The sequence below is a fragment of the Calypte anna genome, chromosome 7 (genome assembly GCF_003957555.1).
Source record: "Calypte anna isolate BGI_N300 chromosome 7, bCalAnn1_v1.p, whole genome shotgun sequence".
NCBI lineage: Eukaryota > Metazoa > Chordata > Aves > Apodiformes > Trochilidae > Calypte > Calypte anna.
In genome coordinates, this window is record NC_044253.1 from 22,298,941 (window position 1) to 22,323,940 (window position 25,000).

Sequence of the window (25,000 nt, forward strand, 5' to 3'; positions counted from 1 at the left end):
AGATACAGTTATGAACCCTTGATGGTCAATAGGAAAACTTCTACTAAAATCAGAATTTCACTTTATACAGAGATGATTTCTCAGGAATAGAATTGTAAGTCAAGCTTACCATTCCTTTTTACAGTGCCTATTGAACTGCAGCCACCAAATATGATAAATGCATTCATAAACTCAAGAGTTTATAGGAAGTCTGGAAATTTAGGAAAAAAAAAAGGAAAGAGTAATTTTAGATGACAGGTTTAAAAGTCTGTGATAAGCTGCCTTGTCTTTAATAGCATATTGATTTAGGAGTTCACATGGACTGTGACATTTCTTTTAAGAGAAGTAGTAAATTTAAAACCAGCCTGACAATACTTTCCTATGATGCCTAGAAAAAGGTTTGGTAATGTTTTAGAAACAGCTAATGCTGATGCTAGTCCACTGGGCTGAAAGAACAAGTAACGTGTTCATATTAATACATGAGCAGAGGCAAAAGATATACTTATGTTAATACTGCCCCACGAGCACACATATAAATGTCTGCAGAGACTAAAATATACTTAGTTGTCATTTTTTCTTATACTGCTGATTTGACTTTAGTCAGTTTTATGGCTTATGATTTACTGGCTAACATGGCTGCTGATCATGCTCCATTGGAACAATACCATATGCTACCTGCATCACTCTAATCATATTTCTGAATTAAACCAATGAAAATTTATGCATTTTGTCACTCTGAGGAATGGCTGTAAGAGCTAAAAGGTAAATTTACATTATCTGCAAAAAGTCCTCAAAGGCTCTTCAGGGGCTGAGGGTAAGCAAGGGAGGGTGAGAAGTGTGGGAGTGGGGTGCTGATACCACACACTGCCTCGGGCAGGTCCACTGTGGCACCCACCAGGCAGCGTAACTCCTGCACCTCTGGCAAGCTGACATGTGAAGGTGACAGGTTCTACACAAGCACAAAGTATTATCATCATTACTTTTGCAAAGGTGAAAAGGTTAGAAAGGAATTTGCTCTTATAAATCAGTCATGAACTCATAGCTTTCCTTTAATAATTTAATGCTCTTTCCTGTAGCAGAGGAAGCAATGTTTTCTGTTCCCTTGGATGCAGTGTGTGTGAATAACCAGATGAACATAGCAACCCCACTGGCCTCTCGTGCTGTGCTATGTGCTTCCAAGAACAAGGCAGAGGTTGCTATAAAGCTCTGTTATCTTCCTCCTCCTCCTCAGCAGACCTGTTCCAGCCCACGTGGCAACACTGGAGCTGCTACACTGCCTTTTGTACATAGCATATGAGAATGTGCAGTGCACATCTGAAAGCAGCCTTGGTTCCATCGGAGCCTTACACCACTTCATGACACAGCACCATGACAAAAACTGCTTCCCCAGTCCTGCTATCATCCATACTACTGTATCATGCACTATAGGGGACATTATATTTAGCAAGCATTTTCTAGATGGCAGATAGTTACTTGGCAACAAAAAAACCCTAATACTAAGGAAAAATCAGAGCTTATGAAATAAAACAGAAAAAAGCACATCAAACCAGCCAATTCCCCCCTATCCCAAATTAAAAGATTACATATGTCTGTGCCTCCAAAAGCTGGTTAGAAAACACAGGTGAAATGTTCTTTCAGCAGAACACATTTGGTGGCAATGGTATGATCTTATGGAAGTTTTAAAAGATCACAGTTGCTCAAAACTTCCCTGGCTTCTTACCACAACACCTGCCTCCCTCCTTCACAGCTCCCCACAGGCCACTGGCTTGCTCAAGGCTTCCAGGTCTGTGTGGGCTTGGAGATAAAGCTGCTTTTAGGACTTATAGTTTCAATAACGCACAGCTCCAGAATAGCTTCCCCATGGGAACGGCTCTGCAGTAAGACTCCAATGCCTGATTAGCATTTCAAAATTTTGGAGCTCATTCCTCACAGGAACTCAAACAGATCCTGAGCTGGTGGAACAGCCTGTCAGGCAGTGCACGTCTCCTCCAACAGCATCACCACCTGCCTGAGGTGGGCAGGGACTGCTCTCCAAACTGTCCCCTTCCCACAGCTCTGATCTTTATGGCCTTGCTTTGCTCTTGTTCCCTTTTTGGGCTGAATGCCTGTGCCTTACATGGTCAGGGAAAACAGCAGAATTGGGGTGCATATCACAGAAGCAGCCTGGATGGTGTTTTTAGGGTACAGGTGTGGGCAGAACAGGAGCTTATAACAACCAAGGCATGCAAAATACCTTGACAGCAGATAACACAATAAGCATGCTTTGCCTTCCTTTTGCTCAGGAATGGCATCAGCTGTTCTTCCAGGCACTAAAAGCAGGAGCACTGTGCCTGGACAACCAATGCCTGGGGATGGGCAGGCTCCTGTGTGGTATCCTTCATCCTTATGCACCAGTGGAGCGATACAGGGCTGTCCAACACACAGGATTTAATAGCAAGGCAAAACAACCCAGCACAGGAAATGGGGCAGTTGTATGTTTTTCAGCTGCTGGAGAAGGAAATGGATGAAACGGGGAATTAAAGCATCTGAGCAGTAATTCACAAAACAATCCTGCTTTGAGACTGCACTTTAACTTTTCTGAAAATGGACTCTTGGGGCTTACTGCATTCAGGGCTGGCAGTGATTTGCTTGGGTTCAGCCAGTGGCAGCTCGTTCCCTCCACACTGATAGTTCAGCTGCAAGTTTATTTCTATCAGTTCCTCAGAGAGAAGTTACCTGCCCCAAGGAGAGCAAAATACAGGCAACAGCTGCATGGGTGGCAGGCTGAGATAGTTCAGACCAAATCTACAAAGGCAGCAGAAAATTTTTTCGCGTACCACCTTAGAGGGTGATGCTGCCTAGTGTTAAAAGGAGCAGTTCAAGATACTATCAAAAGCATCCAGTGCAATATAGTAAAAAACCCCAAACTTTCCTTTAAGATAAACTAATTAATGGTCTTAAACCAGCCGATTACAAAAAAAGAAAAAAAAAAAGAAAAAAAAAGAAAATAATCTGATTAAATCACTTACTAAGAACAACAAGCAAAAAGAGAGAGGATGAAGCAGATTATATAATAACTTAAACAGTTTTGACAGGCTGGGGAAGGGGACAGGACACAGGCAGAACTTTGACAAGTCTACTCGTCTGCTTAACTAGAGCTCTACTCTGGTAGTACACTAACAGCATCATTAATGCCATGGTCTAGTCTTTGAGAATACACTATGCTCTGCTAATGCTTCTGGGTGTTACATGTTTGTATCATTCATAAAATCATACTCTGTAGTGCGTATCTGCAAATTTTCTTTGGATATTGTAGTTGCTCTCCTGAACACTTTCTGGGCAATGAGATGAGCCCTGTGAGCACAGGGGGAATGTAATTAAGAATACGCTTTTTTTAAGTTCATGCATTGGATTCTGAGCTGAGGTAAACTCACCGTCATTAGCTTCAATGTTTACATAAGCTGGTGCCATTATAATTTCAAACACTTCTTCAGTCATTCCTACTTATGGCAAAAGCCTGCAGGAAAGCACGCTGGAGATGGAGCATGCTGTCAGAAAAGCCAGATTCCTTGCATACAGATGAGTCTTCACCTCACAAAAATTTTAAGAGCCTATAGCTATGAAGGCCTCTCTTTATGGCAGGAAAAGACATACTCCTCTTCCTTTGTTTGCTGTAAACTTGAACAAGGATAACCTAGGGGCAATCCATCTGCCAGGGGTTAATTGTACAGGTCTGTACCCAACAACAAGATACTGAGTGCAGTCAGGGCTGTGTTTTGGCAGAGAGGGACACATTCAGTCATGCTGGACTGCGACCAACAATGAGTCAAGGCAGTTCAAGTTGCTAAGGCATCCTTGCTGGTTGCTATGGCATGTCTACTGTTACGAATATTTAGTTCTTGTTTATGATTTTTCAAAGGATTGTCTTAGTCTGTGTGACATAAACTGATCTATCAGTCATTAGAAATAAGCTCTGCTTTTTCCTCTGGCTCCTCTTTCTCTCTGAAATGGGTGATACTGATCTTTGTTGTCCAGCCTTGGACTGACCCACTCTTCCTGCATGTTTTTGTACTTCCACAGAGAAGAGGATTTTAAATGGGTGAGAGTAGCCCATGCAGTAATCCATTTATATTTTTTAAACTTACCACCTCGATATAACAAATAGAGGCCTCTGGATATGTGCAACTGTTTGCTATAAAAAGCAAATGCTTTAAAAAGTACAAAATTACAAATGATCAGTACAGTTTTGCCCATAGGCATTTTCAAAGAAATGATTACACAGACCACCAAGCTGATTTTGTGGACTCCCCTGGAGTGGCATTGAAGCCCATTCGAATGCAAGTGGGCTGCTTCTGCCAAAAGCTGTAATTTTTAAAAGTATGTACCCACTCTGAAAAACAATGGCCTCTTCTGGTACCTTTTTTACTGTGCCTCACTGTTTCCATATTAAAATGGCTCAGCTCAGAAGCAAAATTATTACTTTGTTTGTAAAAAAGCAACACTCTAAAACCCACGTAAACTCAGCCAGACTCACGACATTCAAGCCTGAGCTCTTCCACACTAGTATGTTAATACTGGTTGCACTTTGTGTCTGTGCACCTCTGACTTTCCTCCAAAATGGCCAGATCAGAGCAGCTTCTGGCTCTGACAGCTTGTACAGCCTCAGCTGGGAGCAGGGAGATCCTGCTGAATGTGAGGCACAGATGAGGTAAGGTCAGTGAACTGCTGAGACTGTCCTGCCATCTCCACAGGGCACTGCCTGGAGTTTGTCTGCTCTACCCAGCCACTAATTTCTATGAAACTTATAAGAACAAAATAATCTGGGAAGCGCCTCATCCTCCACCAGTTATTTCTGAGCCTTGGAGTGAGGGGAGGACAAACAAGGTGGGTCAGCTGCAACTTTTGTCCTTGGAAAGCCAATCTCTCCTGCTCCTCAGCCCCAAGCAGGGCACACAGGACACACTGCAGGGACCAGACCTGCCAGGCTGAGGCAGCCCAGGCTGCTGCAGGGCTGCTCCACAGCTCCTCCTCACACCCTGGCTGATGATGCTGCACATCAGTAGCTCTCCTGGTTGTGCCCAGTGACCTTGAGCATGACCTGAAAAGCTTCAGCCTCCCCCTGCCCCAATGCCTCACTGATGCTTCAGCAAAGAAGAGAGGTCTTATGACATGGGAGTACAAAATATAAGTAAGACCACAGAAATTACCAGAAGCTACCAAAAGTGAAATGAAACCTTACACAAGATACAAAGCCCTAATTATAGCTTCTGAACCTATGAAGTCATCTAATACACATATGTTCTTCTACACCACAAGGAGGAAAAAGGAGACATACAGTAGTTATTACCATCCTCATAAGGAGGAAAGGAAAACAGACTTTGGAAAATCACAATTTAGAAAACTCTGCAAAAAACCCCAGAAAATCAGCTCTACACTGCTTTAAAAAGCAAACAAACAAAACCAAAAAACAACCAGTACAAAAGCATATGCACTGTGGATTTAATTATAAAAGCAATATTGCTTTTTCAATCCACAGTGCCATGAAGCATTGCAAGCTATCATAGTGTTCATTTTTACTGATTTTCTGGATCAACGTTACTTAATATAATTATGAAAAACACATGAAATTTCTCCATAATGCCAAAACTGAGGAGTTTATTACAGGTGAGCAAAGAAAATGGCACACTTACTGCCTCATGTGTTATAAAAAATGATTGCTTTACTCAGAAAATAATTCAAGAGCAAAATTAGACTTAAGTCTTTATCTTTTAGCACTGTGCAAAATCAACAGCAGTAAAGAGTACTGACAATTGTCATTCATAAGTGAAGGATGTGGCTACTACCCTAAATACATAGTGGGGGAAAATACTCAGAAAGGAAACACCATTTATTTCCTGGACAGTTCTAAGACTATCAGTAACAACAGAATATTACATTCAGATAATTATGGGAAAGGATTTTAAAATATTTAAAGTCTGTTTGGCTATAGATTGTTTAAGTTTGACATGATTTTGCAGTTCTGTGATAAAAATCCCTCTTATTTGCTTGAGACCAGACTTCAGAAAGCTTCAGACAGAGCAGATTTTCTTAAATTAGCTTGAAAATTCAGTTTCCAGGGCAACATATGCAGGTCTTCATACATCAACATTTCTTTGCACCATTTTATAAATGCAGTTGCTTGCTAGAATGTCATAAATACTTCTTAAATACAGTAAACTATTTTGATCACTTTGATCCTTTTTTTTTTCCTTTGAGAAGAGCTGACTGTCCTTTCTTTTCAGAAGAATCATATTAATAAAATTGTCAAATTTTTTACTTCAGAGAGGCTTTACCCCAGAACTGCCTGCAGTGACACCTGTGCATATAATACATTTGTACCGGCACCTGAATGGGTACGTAACATTTCAGTAGGCATCCCTTATTCATCATTCCTTTTCTTACTTCCAGTTTGCAAGGAGAACTGACTCAGGGTCTATGGCAAGATGGGAGTCCTGCTGGCTTGTACATAAAATTAACCTGAATGCCTGTTTCACAGCAGCAAAGTGAAATTTGCTGATGCCCATTCTGCACATCAAGATCCCCATCTCACACCTACCAATACATCCAAGTGATATAAAATTAATAAAGCTAACAAGACATCTACCTATATTCTCCTCCATTCTAAAGGAGGGAAAAAAAAAATCCCTTAATGATTATATTTCTCCTTCATGAGTGCCTGAGAGGTGCTCTGCACCACTGCAATGACGTTACTGGAAGAGGTACCTGAAATCACAGGCAGCAGAGTGGATGTTTCCTTCTTCAGTTCTAACAGGGGTCAGATCAGACCCTTGCCATACAGAGCTATGGTGGAGCAGGCAGTATATTAAATATTTACAATATGAGGACAATCTTAGGAAAAGCAGATTGAAGGACTGTTACCTGCACATTTTACTCCCTGAGCGATGAGGCCCCACATAAAGTTCGCGCAGTATTCACACCAGTGTGGGCCCCTGAACGTGTGCACCTGGAAGACAATAGAGGAAAGGAAAATTAGAAAAAATGACCCAACTACTCCTCAGGCATCACTATCAATGGGTCTAAACATGGCAGAATTCCTCTTCTTTGAAGGCAGCATGGTGTGAGGAAGCTTTCCTTTATCACCTCAGAAAAGGAATAAAGAAATGTAAGAAAGTATTATCTGCCAAGACTCATGCAGACCTATAGGAACCAGGAGCTCTCCATCCCAAGTCATCCTGAGCAGCAGAACAGGGTCTGTGGGGGTGTGCTCCCAGCCCAGGGGGGACAGAGAAGGAACGGCAGGTTGCAGCCCTTCTCCTGCCTCTTGGCATCCCTCTGCCTGGGCAGGATTTTAGCCATGAAGGGAGGCTTTTGCAGCAACCATGCAAGAGTTCACCTCTCAGTTTAAAATGTCTCCTGCCTTGCTATCCTCTCCATAAGGTACCATGTGAAATGCGTAGGGGGCTGCAAGATTTTGCTTCGGGCAGAGGGAGTCCTGCCAGGCAAAAATGCTGGTGCTACAGAAATGCTGCAAATGTACTTATGCACTTCCCAGTTCAGCGTAACTCTAAAAGGAAATGAATTCTCTTCAGATTAACGCCACATATTGAAAACCCAAGTGAATCTAGGATATGGCAAAGAGAATCCACTGAACCAGGAAAAAATTCAAAGCTAAAGAAGAAAAAAATTAATGCTGCTTTCAATCCCAGCTCACGTGCTTGTTACAAATCCTGCAGGCACTATTAGCCGCTTCTGATTTTATTCTGATAAAGTTCCTGCTGTAGGAAACCACAGGATTCTTTACAGAGAAAATCATTACTTTCATGGCCAGCGTAAAAGGCTTTGAGCCTGCATTTAGAAGACACAGGCCAACAACAACAACAACAAGAATCAGTAACTGATTATGATAAAGTAATGACATTTGCTGTGAAATGTAATAAAAATGCTTTAGGCTTAAGTCACTCCAGAATTACTGAGTGGGTATCAGAGCAGGCAGTAACCTCAAGCATGTGCACTGCCTGGTAGGATCAGCATGGAGCAGAGAGAAGGAGCTGTTGGAAACATGCCTGCCCAACATCCACACAGGGCTCTGGTTATAAACATCAAAATATGACGTGGCCTGACTGAGGTTGTGAGCATCCCCTGTGACACTGATTTAACTAGCAGCTGAGTCCCAGGTGACACTCAACTCGAGCAAGTGCCAACTCAGAGAGGCTCCCAGCATTCCAGATTGTGTTTCAGTTTTGGCATTTGGAAGCTCTACACCCTCCTGGGCATTTGCTGCCCACGAAGCAGCAGCACAGCAGATTGCTGCTTGTCTGTAAAGTTACTCTGGAATTCACCAAGCAATTCATGTGCACTAAGCAAGGCTCATCATGGCCTCTAGCCCTGAACATCTCTGTAGGAAGGCTGATGGTGCCCAAGGCCATGTCCTCACAGCACTGGCACAGGCTGCCTCCCCCTAGATGCTGTCCCCACCCACTGCCACACGCCTTCCGAGGGTGACAAGTGCTCCACCAGCCCCCTTCTCCCTACAGCTCCAGCTGACTTGCACAAAGTGAACAATGACAAGACTGTCAGCAGCTGTAATCTCCATTTTCTGTTCTCCTCTTACCACAAAGAGATTTTTCACACCTTCTTCTCTGTTACCCACCTGCACTACCCACATCCTCTTGGCTTTCTTCCTCAAGCTTGTGCTATTTTCCAGGACTTTGGCAGTGTTCCCTTCCCAGAATAAGCACATTCTAATATCCTCAAGCAAAAAACTGTGCTTTAATGCCTGCAGGACTTACAGAACTTTTTCAGGTAAAAAAAAAATTGTCACCACATTTTTTTTTGGTCACAGGAATATTCCCACAAAAAGACATTTGTTGGAAATATTTATCAAAATTCCTGATGAGGAAAATTGAAATAAAATGATAATTCAAAAGTCGATGCAAAATCCATGCTTTTTTCAGAATCTTTTTCAGTTTTACACATTATTTACATATTTTTATTTTTTCAGTATTTCTGATTGCAAAGGAGGAAGAGAAGAATTTTTTCTTGTTCCTTGAAATGCTGACATTTTAACCTCTTTCTTTAGGCAGAACAAAGAAAAATTCTGAAACTTTAATATTTCTTGGTAAATAAGAAGAATGATACTATCCTGTGCCTCTGCTTGCTAATTTCAATTCATCAAATTCAACATACGTGCCATTTCCTGAAGCATTTCTAATGGCTTTCCTGGGAGCTAGGGCCTTATCCTGACCCCTCAGGGCCACCTCCAGCACTGGTACTCACCAAATCTCAGATGCCCAATCTCTGCTGGCTGTCATTTCAGCAGTGAAAATCCCTCCTTCCTGACATCTTGCTGCTGGCATGGTGCTGCCCACCGTGGTCTGCATGTTTCCACCTCCTCCTGACTCTCCCTAGGAACTCTCTGGCAACGTTCACCACGTTCTAGATCTGTCACCCCAACCTTTTGCCTCAATTTTTATTTTTACTCCAAAATTTATTCCAAATTTTTTGAGCTTAGTTTCTCTTATGTTTCTAATAATCATTATCCACCTGGATTTAAAAAAAAAAAAATTAGCTTCCTGCTACAGCCAGTTCTCCTTACACATCCTGGCTCTCAGGTCACCCCTCAGAAGCGTTTACATTACTCATCATCAACTTAAAAACAACAAGGACAAAACAGACTTTCCTCTTCTCTACCAACACTTCGTGTATTGGTCACCCTTCACAAGATCAAGACTGACTTTGCCCCTTCAGGATCATTGCCTCAGCATCATTAGCACTGTTCTCTTGTCCCATGCATCCAGGCTTCCTCCAAATACTGAAATAACTTTCCATATCAGGCAAGAAATTAACATCTCAGTTAGAAGATTTATCCAAAGCCTACTCATCTTTATGCTGCCCCATCCAAATTACTCTTTTTTAATCCCTTCTTCTGATCTCAAGTTCAAAGCAAATTAAAAGGTGAGGGTTGGTTTCTCTGTGTTCCATAATGCTCTACCTTGCTTTGTCCTCTATCTGACATGCAACAGGAAGGTTCTCTGGCAATATTAATGAGGAGACCCAATGGCCATAAAGCCCTTCTGTCCTCACTGCACACAACCCCACAGGATCAGCTCTGAAGCCTCTCTTGGAGTTTCTAAGTGGTGCTGACTTTTCCTGGGGTTCAGTGGTGCCAAAGCATTAATCTCCCCACTGCCATGGAGGGGAACTGGACATCTAACCTTGTGCTAAACACACAACATCTCTGGAAATTAAATTAGACGCAGCAAGTGATGCCAAAAAATAGCAATAAATTGATCTTCTGAGGTCAGAACAACCTCTAATCCTGTTTCATCCTCCAGAGCCAGGGTCTGGCAGCATGCTGAAAAGAAACACGTTTGCATCACTTTGCTAGTTCAAGAATCAGCACCTGCAAACAATACTGCATTTATTACATGACACTGTTTATGCAGCATTCTGATTTTTATATTTAACTCCCCATTCTAAAAATCTGCCAAGCAACTTGCTTGTTTTCAAAACTGAAGCATGCTTTCCAGAAAAAATTCTGAAAGCACACCCAGCAAAGTCCCAGAGATCCTGACTTAAATTACAAGGGGTTTCTTTCTCCTTATAAAAAGAGCATCTGCCATATGCAGATTTTACTGTCTTATAAAATGTGAGAGAGCAAGATTGCCAACTGTGGTTTTATATCTCCCAGACCTTTCATTCTCACTCCCACCCTAAAAATCTTTCTCTTTCCATAAGGTTTCAACTGTGAGTAATTTTTTTAGGAATGGGGAAAATGGGTGAGCAGGAGAGCAAAATAAACTGGTTTTAATCTTAATTTGTAAAATACCAGGGATAACTTTCAATTGAAAAGAAAAATCTAGATAATTTTAAAGGACAATACCTGCTTCAAAAACTAAATAAAATACTCTTAGTGAGCTATTACTGGAAGTCTAAGGTAAGAGGAGAGATTCATATTGGACTTACAGCTAAGCATTTCTATTTTGGACTCTCCGGAAACATCAGCAAGGTGTAATAAACATTTAACTATGGTGATCTTATGTAGAAGGACAGTTTTTTGGCTTAGGCTTGAAATACCTCTTCTTACACACAGAGTAAAATAGCTTACTAACTCTTGTGATTAATAACTCTGAGTTAGAGAATTTTATGTATTTTGCTTTGCATTTTATTAAAATATTTCTTAGATAAAGACAGTTTTAGAAGCAAATAAAAATTGATCCAATGGCTCTGACAACAGATTATACCACAAGCTGCAACTCCTTAAACATCTCCCACCATTATTTCTAAGGCTCTCTAAAGGTCACTGTTGAAGTCAGTTACCCATGTATCATGTAACTCCACTCATTTTTTATGCTTTTGGCTTCTACTAGGCAGTTGTTGAGCCAGCCTTGATTACTATCTGAAAACCAAGAATGAGGCAGCAGATAATTAGAATTCCTAACCAGGAAACTTTCATTATATCACCTGTCACTGCACGGAAGCAGAGAATGAGGAAATATCACCAAAATGTGTAAATGTGATATGAGAGAACAGGATGGATTGGTTGAGCTTTAGCAAAGCCACTGCTGGGAATAAAGGAGGGATGGATCTGACAAACTATGGTTATGCCAAGTCAACACCAAACACAGAAAACAAAAGCCTTTGTGACAGTATGCAAAAAAGCCTTCTTTTGCCTAGAGGCTGCTGCCATGGTCTCCCTGAACACCAGCTCTGGCAGTACCCTGCTCCATGCAGAGCACCTCTTCCATAGCCCTTCCATACAGTTCTGCTGGCTACACTGCCTGTCAAACAAATTCCCAAGGCTGATAGGACACTGAGGATGAAGGCTGTCAGCTCAGTGGTCCTGGCTGATTTGCAATTCCATCAACTGAATTCTGCCTGTTGGGACTCTACCAAGGTTTTAATTGGATATGGGAGACATCTTAAATCTCAATTAAAATGATGAATTCAGCCTGTATTATTAATGCCTGCCTCTCCTGTCACAGCTGGTTACATCAGGCACAGAGCATACCCATGTGAGCACCCAACAGGCCATGATCCATCCCTGGTTCAGCCAGAGATGACCTGGATGTGAAGGGTACAGAAAAGGTAACAGTGAGAAAGTGAATTGACTCAACTACCAGTTTGGGCAATGCTTCAATTGAATCGCTGCATATATTACTGTGATTAGATTGTGCCTCTGAAACAAAGGTCTTGAGCGCTCCCAAAATTCCAGTACATGATATTCCTCCTGTGAGGCAAATATTGCTGCTGATGAGCAATCCGAGAAGTGAAAAGACTGCCATGACAACCCACACAGCAGAGCCCTAGCTGCGAGAAAATCACTTTCATGCAACGATGTAGCAGCAAAGGCAGTAACTGAGCCCACTGGAAGGTACCTTCTTTGCCTACATCAGCTGGGGTGTTACCGTAAGAATTCAGCCTGGGATCACCCCAATGACTTTGGCCAGCAGCTTTAGAGATGCTGGCTGAACGCTGCATGGCTCAGAGCATGGAGTATGAACAGAACCCTTAGTGCCAGTGAAACATAGTGTGAAACGCTGACACAAGTGTTGAGCCAGCAAACCTTCCTGCAGGTCCTCACTTGCTTGGAGCCAGAAGTGCTGCTGTGTCTTGTTTACCCTCTGGCTTGCACTGATCATGTCAGCAGCAATGGGAACAACTGGAAATAGCAGTTAGGTCATGCTCTATGAAAGCAAAACCAAAAAACTAGAAGGTAGCTGGTTATTGTCTTTTTTTCTGCTTGTAAATTCAGTTAGCATGGCCACTTTTCTTTTAGGATGGAAGAGCAGATTTTCTTTAGATTTATAGCCAGAAACCGGAACACTGTCCATTCGACTTCAGGACCAAGTTACTTGATACCTGTGCCCATGCAAAAAATCTGAAACTAGACATGAAAACTGAATAAAATTCTTAGAGTTTAAATGGTATATATACACATACTTTATATGCGATACGCAACTGTGTAAATCTAATAATGATGTGAACAGACTATAAAATTCCAAGAGATTCCTAAAGAATTGCTTTTGCAATGCTGCTAAGGCTAATTTGCACGAAAAGCTGTTAACAATGAGAGAGCACCACTTGTGCCAGATGCTCCATGAGGCAAACTCCCCACCCTACCCAGCAGAGTGCTTTGCTTCTCACCTTCACCACAGTCATGAGCTGGTCCACGTGGAAAACTCATAGAATCCACATCTGGGGATTATTAAAAAGACTGGTGATGTGGGAAGAAATTATAGCTTCAACAAATTAAGGATTTAGAAAAAAGGTGGTGGGTTGTTTGTTTTCACAGAGGCAAAGTTTGAATTCAGGGACAAGCCTTAAGAAACAATAAGGGGTTAAATAATACTGTGCTATATGGAATCTGCTTTGGAAAATCCCTGGTTTAAAAAAAAAAAAAAGTAAAAAAGTAAATGTAACATTAAATAAATACCTCAGGAGACTAAAACCCATCAATGCCCAAAGCTTTACTGGCTTGAGCTGTCTTATAAAACACTCAAGAGTTTCAGAAGCAACAACACAGAGCTTATGAGATCTTCACAGGAGTTTTGTGAAATTTTTCCTCTATTTTTGTTCTCCAGATATTTTCCCTGCCTCTGAACATTTTTTCCCCTCAAGTAACAGAAGTAGAAAAGAAATATCAAATTTCCTGTGGTTTTCTTATCTGTGAGAACACACAGAGACTCTCCCTGGGGACTCTGGTATAGGCACCCAGTTCTCTTTCTGAATATTCATTTGAGTGCAGTGACTCACTTAAAGATGTTTTGAAAATACATTCAGTGCCAGGTCTGTACCTAATAAAAAAAATGAGTATCCTCTTTTCAGCAGAACTAGACCAATTTACCCCAATTCGGCATCTGCCCCAGTTTTCAGAAGATCAGAAATAGAAACGAGTTCATGTTAAAAGTCAGAAAAATGGCTCTGCTTAATATAGTAAGAGTCTGTTATAGTTTCTGGTCTTTTCACAGCATTTCCTCTGCACTTTTCATCTCCTCATTTCCCAGGGTTTAGGCACAACTTTGCTAAGCGGTTCTTGTTAGAATAACAAGATTTGGCATGGAAGTGATTTGCTCTGACTTTTTACACTAGCAAAGCACGTATCACAGATTCAACTACACCAGTAAAATTTAGGTAAGGGACAGGTCAGCTTTTTTGTTTCAAAGAAGCAGTATAAATTTCACTGGCAGAGTTAGCCTTGTTAAACTCAGCAGTCTCTCCCTTACAAGGATGCTTGCATCTGCCTACACCAGCAAAGCCTGTCCAGTAGACTGGTCCTCATCTGAGCCTTCACTTTTTGTGCAAATTTAAGGCTATATTCTACCCCCAGTTATTTCTGGAAAAGCATGTCTCTGCTCCAGAGCTCCCCATTTGGCCTTCCTAATGGGTCACACTCAAACAGAAAGCCAGGGTGCTGCTTCAGTCGACAAGGGAAATGAGGAATCTCAACAAACAGGAATAATCAGCATCTCTTCTGACTTGGCTTAAGCAGCTGTGGAAAAACAGCTTTGCTTTCTGGAAGAAGTGTTGGCTTGAAAGGGAATTATGCTCTGAACCGATTCACCAAGCAACTGTTACTTATTACAATTAATTGACTCTGCTGTCTCAGGCATTAGTAAGATAGTGACTAAGAAACAGCATGACAGAACAAAATACTGCAGAGAGAGAGAGAGAGCAAAAAAATAGTCTTCTGGAGACACAATGCATCTATTTTGTGAAGAGCCAGAGAGAAATGAGACAATACCCCAGTGAAAATGATGCATGGAAACACAGATTTCAGTCCATCTCTGAAAGGCACAGCCACCTTCCTGCTCCAGTGAAGCACCACAGTGCTAATCTAGGCAGCAGAGCTGTTTCATGCCTTGCACTATTGGCAGTTACAAAACACCTGCAGAGTGCTCCGCAGCTCATGTCATCAGGACTCAGAAGTGTCTCAAGGAATACCTATAACCAGCCAAGGGAGCTAAAAATCCCCCAGGGCTCATGAGTCACACAGGCTGCTGGCAAGAGAAGACCTTTAAGGTATTTTGTCCAGGCTTATTTTAAATTTGTCAAGTGAAGGAAAGATTATTGCACTGACTGAGTTTCATCACTCTAAAGATTTCTTGCTGTTAATCTCAAATTTTCCCTTTCTTCCTCCTTTTAAGCTACCATCCCACAATTCCCAGCTAACAATTCTCTTCCATGACTGCCCTCCATGCCATTAACATTCTTCAAGCAGAATTTTACTGTGTTCTCCAGTCCCATACAAAGGGCAGGCAAAAGAGGGAGGTCAGTGTCCAAGACCAAACCGTGGCACCAGGTAGGGAAGAGGTGCAGGAGATGTTCCAGGTTAGGTAGGAATCAACTTGGGGCAGAAGGCACCTCATTAGATGTATCTTTTTTTTCTAACTGCAAAAAAAAAAAAGGGACATATATGGGAAGACAGAGAGAGGAGAACACAGAGAAAATCCAGGTGATTGAGCAAAGGGAACCCTGTGTGTTCACTATTCTAATAAAATTGCTGCACCAGAGAGAGCTGAGGTTACCTTAAGCCCAGCACTGATTCCCCTGCAGTACAGGACCTTTGGCTAAAGCCCACCTCACACATTCCAACACAGAGCTCCTCCTGGTCCTCCATAACCAACCTGAAAGTTTCAGTCCACATGGCACCTTAACACAGGCCCCTTTTAACTGCAAATCTGAGGCTCCTGCTGCTGCTGCCTTGAAGCTCCTACACCTGTCTGCCCAGGAGGTGCCCAGCTGCTCCCTCCCCTTAAAACTATTGAATAGATCAGCTAGGTAAGAAACTGTATTTTAATTTAAAAGCTATCACAGTTGCTGCACTTTGGAGACAAGCTAAGCAAATAAGGGATTTATAAGGGACAGGAAAAAGCATTCGTATTGTCAGAGTGAGTCCAGCTGTAGAATAAATTTATGTGAACTATTAGGTAAAAATTTAGTCTGTCCACTTCTGTGACATGTTACAGGACTTTCCCCTACGATAAAGCTGCTTTTTTTTGCTTCAGTTATACTCCTTGACAGCACTTTAAAGAGCACCCACAGATCTCTTGGGGTTTCCGAATAAAACACACTATTGTTCACCTACATTGGGTCAAAGAATAAATGATATCAATCACACATGTGTCCATATAGGTATATGTGTACCACAAAGTGTGGGGAGATTTCTTACCCATAACGGGTAAGAAACTGAAAGAGAAGAAAAGCCTTTCTGTGAAAGAAGGTGGGGCTGAAATTTTGAGGATGAAGTGACTGTCCTGGTTTGGTCTGATGATTCACTTTTCCAGAGATCTCATTTGGTGTGCTGGATTCAGAAAGGCTGAGTATATGGCAGAACAGCAAAAGAAATCAAATATGTAAATAGAGAGATCCAATCAAGTCCCACTCACAGTCCTAGCTAACCTCCAAATCTCATTATTCAATTCCAGCTAAATAAAATACCATGTCAAACAACATAGATGTCTTTTAGCTGATAATTTGAATTAACAGAAAATTAATCTTTTATATTAGATTTCTAGAGGAGAACACAAATATTAACTTAAAACTTTTTATAAATTAGAAAGTTCAAATACACTTAAAAAAATATTTGTAATACCTAGCTCTCAGCCTGAGAACAGGAAAACTCAGTCAGATCTGGCATTTATAAATCATCATCCCTTTCTTTACTTATGAAGATTAATTTAAGGTAATTCAGCACTGTGTTTGTATTTGAGATGTGCTTATGAGAGACCAGACCTCCCCAGCCAGGAGAATATTATGGAGCTGGAGGAGATCATTACTCCTGCAGAGCTCGCATCACCCCAGCTGGCTAGCCTGCTCGCTTCAGGCAGGAGACAACTCACATTCCAGCAGATTTAAGTAAGATTACAACCTTCCAAAACCTGAGCCATGCCAGCACTCCTAGCAGAACTGTGTTTTCATAGATTAATGGATTTATTCAGGAGACCTCTTGATGATTTAAGAGTTAAAAGCAGTTTTCACATTCACCCCTTCCCGAGGCATCTGCCCTCCTAGGAGGGCCATCACCACACAGCTTCTTGCTTACTGTGTTCTTCTACCTGAGCTTTGCCAGAGTCAACAGTCTGAGGGGCCAAAATACACCTGTGTCCCTATCTACCCACCCGACAGGGACAGGAGGTGCAGGGGTGGAGGGAGAACAGAGATCTCCTAACCTGAGGCCAAGCTGCTCAGGCATTTGCCTGCGCATCCTGCCTCTGGAGCGGCTGCTGCTGCCTTCGTCCCTTCTCCAAGACAGCGGCACTGCTCACTGATGTGCCCTAATGATTTTCCCCTTCTCCTCCCTCTGCTGGGATGCTACAGCATTTCCAGTATAAAGGCATTTCTGAAACCCCTTTCATTTCTGTCACTAGTGATGTGCTTCATCAAAGAAGCAGCTGGGAAAGGGCTTGGGGTCCTGATCTGTTGCCTCCTGTCTGTATAACAAAGAGATTAGCCGCAGGGGTACAGAGCAGCCTGCGTCCTCCTTTTTGCTGGTGGAGCCTCTGGGGACAGCAGTCACTACTGGTTAGCTACACTATGTAAATTTATTTAATTTCTGGGTTGTTTTATCTTGTTTTGTTTTAAAAAGCCTAGCTTCCAAGTTTCGGGGACTGACATTTCCTTCCTTCCTTCCCACATGGGTGGCATATTTGCTGCTCAGCAGGCAACTCAGGAGACTTCTGTAGACATTTTAAATGATGACGTCTATGCATGTGAGAAGAAAAATTTGACATATGCAAGGAATGATAGAGAAGCAAAGCTCATGAGCTAATGATGGCCATTCATATCACATCCATAACACAATAATTACGAATAGCTTATGGTTATTTTATTTTTTTTTTAAGTGGGACAGTGGCCACATTTAGAGCATGTGAACACCAGCAGCACTCCTTCAATATTATGATGGTTGCTGCACACCCTTTAGGAGTAAGAGTTTCTTTTTATAGCAAAAATTATTTGCATAAGGTGAGTCCATTTCACTGGCTTGAGTAAAGAGTTACTTCTCAAGATATATTATTCTGGCAACTGTATATATGAAGGAACTGCAGTGCAATTATTATAATGAAAACAACATGTGTGCAAAGTTTGTGCTGTAGCTATGACCTTAGACCAAGCAAACAGTTTGTTTTTGAAAAAAAAGACTAGAAAACTTGCAGCTTCCAAACTTTCCATAAAGAGTATCTGGAAGAAAAACAAACAAACTCAAACCAATGAAAATCAGGTTACCATATTATTTTCGAAACAGATGTGTTTCATCCTGTTAAAGGCAAGCAATTAAGTAATACAGATATGCTTAAAATTAAATATGGATTATCCTACATAAAGTGTAGTACACGGGAATTTGCTATCTCTAAGAATTATCTTCAAAGGAAGGAAAAAATGAAAGTTGCAAGGTGTTTCCAATCTCTAGGACACTTCATGAGACTGTGAAAAAATATTCTGCATTTAGCTGACAGCCAGTAGGAATATCTTATACTAAGCATCCATATTAAACAGTTTTTTATATAACATTTTGTACATGGGTTTCAAATTCATTTGCATTTCATTTCAAATTCAAGTGAAGCAAAACATCCTGATCATATGAGGTTTCCAATTTTGGTGATTATCAGAACCCAAAAGACAGAAGATGATTTAAATAAAATCAGGTAGATGAAGATGAACAAACATACATGCACACATGTACATTCAGACATGCATATGCATGTGATGGAAAGCAAAACTGAAAATAAAGGGCCATTGACAGATGCTTATATCACCAGATGCCTGTATTATATTAATGAATTCTCCTCCTCTTAAAGAAAATAAAAGGAAGAATACATGGGAGAAACCTCCACACATTAAAGATAAAGTCTGGGCTCTAGGTTACTTACATACAAAGTTTGTGCAGTCACCTACAGGAATTCAGTACAACACGAATTCACCAAATTTTACAAATAAAGGCTATTATACAATGCAATTAACTGCCAAAAGGTTAAATTACTATATCCTTACTGGACACTTATTACAGATACAGACACAAAACATGCATATATTGTATTGAAATGTTACTTTCTTACCAAAAAAGTGTAATTTATTTAAAATAATTAAAATAGTAATTAGAAGCTACATAGAAAGCTAAGCAAATTTTATTAAAACACAAGGTAATTGCTAATGCCAGCAGCTCCAATATCCCCACTGCCATGCTGCTTTCAACAGACTCAATTCATTAATACAGGAGAAAAGCCAGAAACTAAGAGAAATGCAGACCATCTGCTCGATCCAGATGCAACAGAACATGCTTCTTACCACCAAAGCTATTTACCAGCGACAAACTGAGGTAAGATCACTTTAATCCTCTAATGCAGATCTAAAAGATTTTTTGGCATCATATAATCATAAGCGAAACTTAACTACGTTAATTTCAATGGAAGGAAACTTTTCAAGTTTTTCTCACCTTTTGTGTCTCTCGTGGTACAAAGCCGCTAAATAAAAGAGATAAGCTCGACGTGGCAGATATCATTGAAACAAATACATGCACACAAGCAGTCAGCAATAATGTCCTTGTTCTTCTGCTGATACGTTCTAAAGACATATAACTGATTTAACCAGCAATAAGATTTAAGCTTGTGAATTAATTCCTAGAAAGTCCTAGCCTGTACGTACATTATTTCATTGCAGTACTGGACCCATTTAAAAATAAGAACTATAGTCACTGCACCTTAAAAAGAAATAAGCAGCTTAATTTCTTACCTTGAAGTTATGAATCTTCTCGTATTTTGGAATATGTTCATTTTCTTTCAGAGTTGCTCTTCTGACAAGCGATGTCAACTGTGAATAAGCAAAGAGTTTAAGAGGTTGCCAGATTGTCACAGATGACTTCCGAGTACCCAGTTTCATCCCCAAGGCTGCTAGCAATAAATCTTGTTGACGGCTCTCCTGCCTCGAGTTGTGCACCGCAGACCTATTCGCTTTGTGCCCTGGCCAGGACTCTTTGGATGGCATGTTGGGGCTGCGGGGAAGAAGGCACAGCCCCCCGCACCGATCTTCGCCCTGCGCCTATCAGATTCGGCTGGAAAACACGGGAAGGACCATCTCGGGAAGCTAAATGGCTGGGAAGGGCAGCGGGGCCATGTCAGGGCACCTGTTCACGGCACGGATGACTGCGCTGCGGAGGCTGAAGCCCGCCGGTGGGGGGGCGGTGGGGAGCAGCGGCGGGGGGCAGCCCGCACCCGCTCCCTCCATCAGCGGCCGCTCACCCGGACCCGCAGCTCCCGCCCCGGGGGCGAGGCTGCACGGCGCGGCGGGAGGGGGGAGAGAAGCGGGCGGAGCGGCACCGCCCCGGGGCGGGGGCGGCACCCACGGACCCCCCACCGACCCCCCTGGCCGCCGCCAATGACGCCCCTGCCCCGGGGGCTCAGGGAGAGGCACCAGAGGGAGGGCTGTTGGAGGGTCGTGAGTCAGGCAGAGCCACAAAATGGCATCTCTTCACCCGTGGGAGTGCGGGGGTGTCAGGGCAGCCGCAGCTGCGTTAGCAGGGGGACATGACAGAAAGTGGCTCTTCCCGACCCCCTGACTGACAGGGTTTGGACACCAAGAGGTAAGGCTGGGAGCAGCTAATGCAAGCTTCGATGCTCATCACTTCGACGTTTTTCAATGCCTTTCGTATGAAATGAGGCTCGTCAAGCTGTCCTCATGTAACAGCCTTCTCTTGTTGCCTTGTGAACCCAAATGCTACCAAAAGTTAATCACAGCACACTTTCCACCAAACATCTGAACCCCAAATTGCTGTGGTGCCTCTCAGGGATTTATGAGCATTAACAGAAAGTGAATGACACAGTCTCAAATCAGCCTGACACCTGCCATTTGCACTGATGCAACTGACCATGAAACATGCACCGGACAACTTGGTCCTCGCTACCCCTCACACAAGCCAAAGGAAATTACTTCACACCAGGATCATTAAAGCGTTTCCCCAGGCTGCAGCAGAGCCGAGGTGTAAGGGGTTCACGTAGGATCCAGGCAGCCCGTGAGCCCACCCAGCCGGAGCTGCTCACGGGGCAGCCCATCCCAGGGAGACTCTCTCCAGATCCTTGCTGACAGCCGGGAAGGGACGCCACTACAGCAATTCTGCTCCTGCCCTCGTTTTCTAGTGCTCTCCAGGCATTTTTGAACAGTCTTTGTCAGAGGCTGCAAAAAATGGACCTTTGGTCCGACTTACTACGGCAGTGATTTATACTGTGGGAGTGAGCACCATCCCGATATTTGGGACACACAAGGACCTTCCCGTGTGCCCAGCCTGCCCGCGCAGCCAGCCAGAGCCCAGCCCACAGGCTGCAGCACCACAACCGCTCGCCCTTCTGCAGCAAAGGTATTTTTATCTCTCCTGACTCAGTAACAACCAAAGACGAGCACAGTTTGTCGCAGTCTTCTGTGTGGAATTGGTGTGTGTTTTGCGGCTGGATCACAGTATTATCACTTAGCTCATTCCCGCCAGTACAGCTGAGAGTAATGCTGACTGTGAACCCTCCTCTGCTCCTTTGCATGGCGACCACTACCTTCCTACCTTCTCTACAGGTTTTAAAAACCTGCAGGGTTTCAGCCAGGTCAGGTAGCAGAGATGAAGGATCAACATATGTCCTTCACCAGCCACTAATCTGCAATGCAAGTTAATAGCTAATAATAAAAATACTGGCTATAGATTATACAGGATGAAGCTGTCAGACATTAGTGGCTCATTCAGGGACCTTGGAAGTATCTGGCTCAGTTCCCAGCTTCAGTACAAACAGGAGGTTGTCTGATACATCCTATTGAGAAATACCTTTCCAACAGCTACCTCAATCTACCTGTCTTGCTTTTAATTGCTCATTTCTGCTGCAGATGAATAAATGTCCCTCTCTTGTATTTTTCTGCACATCCTTCTAAGTGTAACATTCCATGGCGGAGATCAGGAAAAATGAGGTAAGAGATGGCAATAACTGACCACATTATCTATGTAAAGTGTGAAAATAGTAGGGACTAAGGAGAAGGAAGCAGACAGGCTTTTGAGCTCATTCTCTTCTTTCTTTCTAGCTAAATCCATCTCATGGTTTCACTCCCAAGGACTACCATGGGAGTCCTTGGCAAAAGTCCTCATGGAGCAAGGTAGACCTAAACCTGCCCCAGAGGGTCATCCTCTCCAAACAGATTTGAGTGACAAGAGGGACAATATGGTGTTCTGGAAGCGTAGTTCCATTACATGTTTCCTTGAAAATCAGAATTCCTCTTTCTTTTTTTTTTTTTTTTTTCTTTTAATTTTTTAAGGAGAAGAAAAGAAATCACAAACTTCATATTAGGAAAGAAACTCTTGGAAAACTGAGTTTGTTTCAAATAAATAACCCAGTGATTTTTAAGGGTATATGTACTATCAGATTCAAACCTTATTAGTTTTTGTATAATTCCACTTAAGAAGCAAGAGAAAGCATTATGAATTTTCCTTTCAGCTGTTGGCAGAGTGCTTATTTGGTTTTTGACATACTTATTCCTTAATTGTCATTTTCTCTCTTCCTAAATCTGAAGAACTGATTTATTTTCAATTGCACTTCAGAGTCACGTTAGTATAAACTGATCTCTGGATCCTGGAAAATTAAATCTTAAGAATGCCAATAAGAAGGTAAGCAAAACTGCCCAACAGGGAAATGTCCTATCTCATGGCTGTAATTATGAAAATGTGTTATGATCTGGAAAGTAGTTATAAGATTATGAATTTTAATTCTAACACTACTTTGTATTACACTAATCTAACTCAGACTGTGCATTGGTTGTACATAAATCAGCTTCCTGTTGTTCAGTGCAAAGCACTTTCTGCTGTTTACAAGCCCAGGAACACTGGGCTCAGCTACACTTACTGCCCTTTACATGTGCTCTCTTCACTATAGTTGAGTGCACCAGAAACCTAGATTGAAAGAAATCCATAAAGTTAGCAATTGAAAAGCTAAGAGAAATATTTTTTATGTATTTCCCCAAAAGAAATTAGTGTTGCAATTAAAATTCATACAACTGCTTTCAGGTGACATAATTCTACAATACATTCACTCATTCTTCTGCTTTTGCCTAACTTTGGGAACTCAGCACTGCAAGCTAGTGGTCTTAACTAAACTAAACTTAACTAAAACATTCTGAAAACTAAAATGAAGAATGACATTTCTGGTATACACACCCTCCTGACCACAGTTTGGGTCATCAGGCAGGTCCAGATCTTCAGCTTACCAGTATATGAGACAATAAAGAAAGAGAGAGCAAGTCACTGTCTTCAGGTAGCCCTCATCATTCTGGAGATGAGCCACCATCTCAAAGAGCAAACAAATGAAGTCATGGACCTGGGGATTCAACTCAAATCCCGTAGGAAGATGTTTTCTCCCAAAGCACTTTCCTGCTCCAGGCATTCCATGCTGTCTCTGTTCCCATCCTCCAGGTCCTGCTCTTCTTACACTGTTGGTTGGCTTTTGATTCCATGCCTGTTCTCCACCAGAGGCATCCCCGCCTGCCTGGAGCCCCCTCTCCAGAGCGCTTTCATTTCCCAACAGTTACAACTTGCTCTGAAGTCTGCCTTAATGGGGACAATTATAAGAAACTAGCTGCTACGTAATGGATGAAAAAGAGGTAGAAATCTCAGGAGAAAAGTCTTCTCCCTTCCACTTTTCCGAGTCTTGATTTGATTTTATAATTAATTGTTTGTGCCAGACATTTGCAATCTTTGCATGTCTAGGGGACAATATGCCATGCATACTCCAGGAAGAAGGAAACTAAAGGGATGTCTTTTTTAAAGTTAACCTAAGGATGTCATTTCACAGGATTTAGTTGAACTGAAAATGGAACAACTGGAAGTAACAGCTGAGCAACCTCTCAGTAAAGCACGCAAGCAGAGCACCCTCTCATGAGACCCTGCACATTTTAGTGACTTAAATGCACACTAAAAAACCAAACCCACCAACAGGACAACCTTTAAACCAAGACACCTGTTTATAGATGCTACACTGCACACTTGGACTCATGGAAAAAATAGAAAGGAAAAAAGACGGTATCCTGCTATTTCAAATGTTGCCATTTGTTCTAAAATCTCAACTATAAGAGGGGTTCAGCCTAGGTCCTAATGAGACACCACTTTCCCTATTTCCCCCTGGAATAGTCCTTCAGGCTGCAGGAGAAACAGCTGTTTTCTTGAGCATTATTTGCTCTGGGTGCTAGCTGTACAATGTATGCATATTTTCTGGTACCAATCTCACAATCAGTAACTCTTATTAAGAAGTCACCCATAGGCTGCAGTAAATTCCAATCAGTTACTCTCTGAAAGACATGACATGCAAGTTTAATCTAGTGGTGCATTTCAGTCAACACTGGACAAACTCTTTCTGAAAAGGCAAACTGATGCATTTCCCATTTGTTGTGTAATAAACCAAAATCACTTCAGAAAAAAACCCCAATAAGTCAAGAGTCAGGTTAAGCTCAACAAGTTCTAACATGCCCAGACTAGACTTGATCAGACCTCCTGAAGCCCACATGCATTTCCAATACGTTGTAGTGTTTAGTTTCATGACCACTTGGCTCCCCTCCCAAACACAGTATCATATTTTCATCAATCTTGAGAATGGACTGCAGGCTTTTCATTCTCGTATGGTATTTTCATATTGTTATGACTAAATATGCCTTTATTGTTCCAGATTTCATATATAATATGATCTCTTCCCTCTAAGGAATGCATTTTAATAATAACCAGCAGTTATATTGCACACATTTTAAAAAAATCAAAGATGATGTCCTATTGTACTTATCTCAAGTAACAAGATATTCGGGTTGCTATGTGGTTAGCCACTGTATATTTTGTTGTGTTCTGTTTCACTGTATAGCTAACTTAGCCAAATGTAAATGCTCTGAAAATCCTTCCTTGCCTGAACACTTTATGAGCATATTTTATGGGCTCAGTACATGATTTTCAAAAGCTAATCAGCCACACTGTGAAACTGAGTCAAATTCCCCCAAAGCAGTTCTTGATGGAGACTTGTTCCATGCTAAATATAATTTTCCCAGT

The 25,000-nt window shown here is 42.0% G+C and overlaps 1 protein-coding gene across 1 annotated transcript in view; it reads right to left on the reverse strand.

Moving 5' to 3' along the window:
• The window catches only part of CHN1 (chimerin 1), a 96,980-nt gene that overhangs the window by 10,351 nt on the left and 61,629 nt on the right, over positions 1-25,000 (reverse strand). Inside the window, exons 7-8 of the mRNA XM_030454058.1 lie at positions 19,687-19,764; positions 6,877-6,961 (exon numbers count right to left, since the gene is read on the reverse strand). Coding sequence (XP_030309918.1) covers positions 6,877-6,961; positions 19,687-19,764 — 163 coding nt within the window. The remainder of the gene's footprint in view (positions 1-6,876; positions 6,962-19,686; positions 19,765-25,000) is intronic.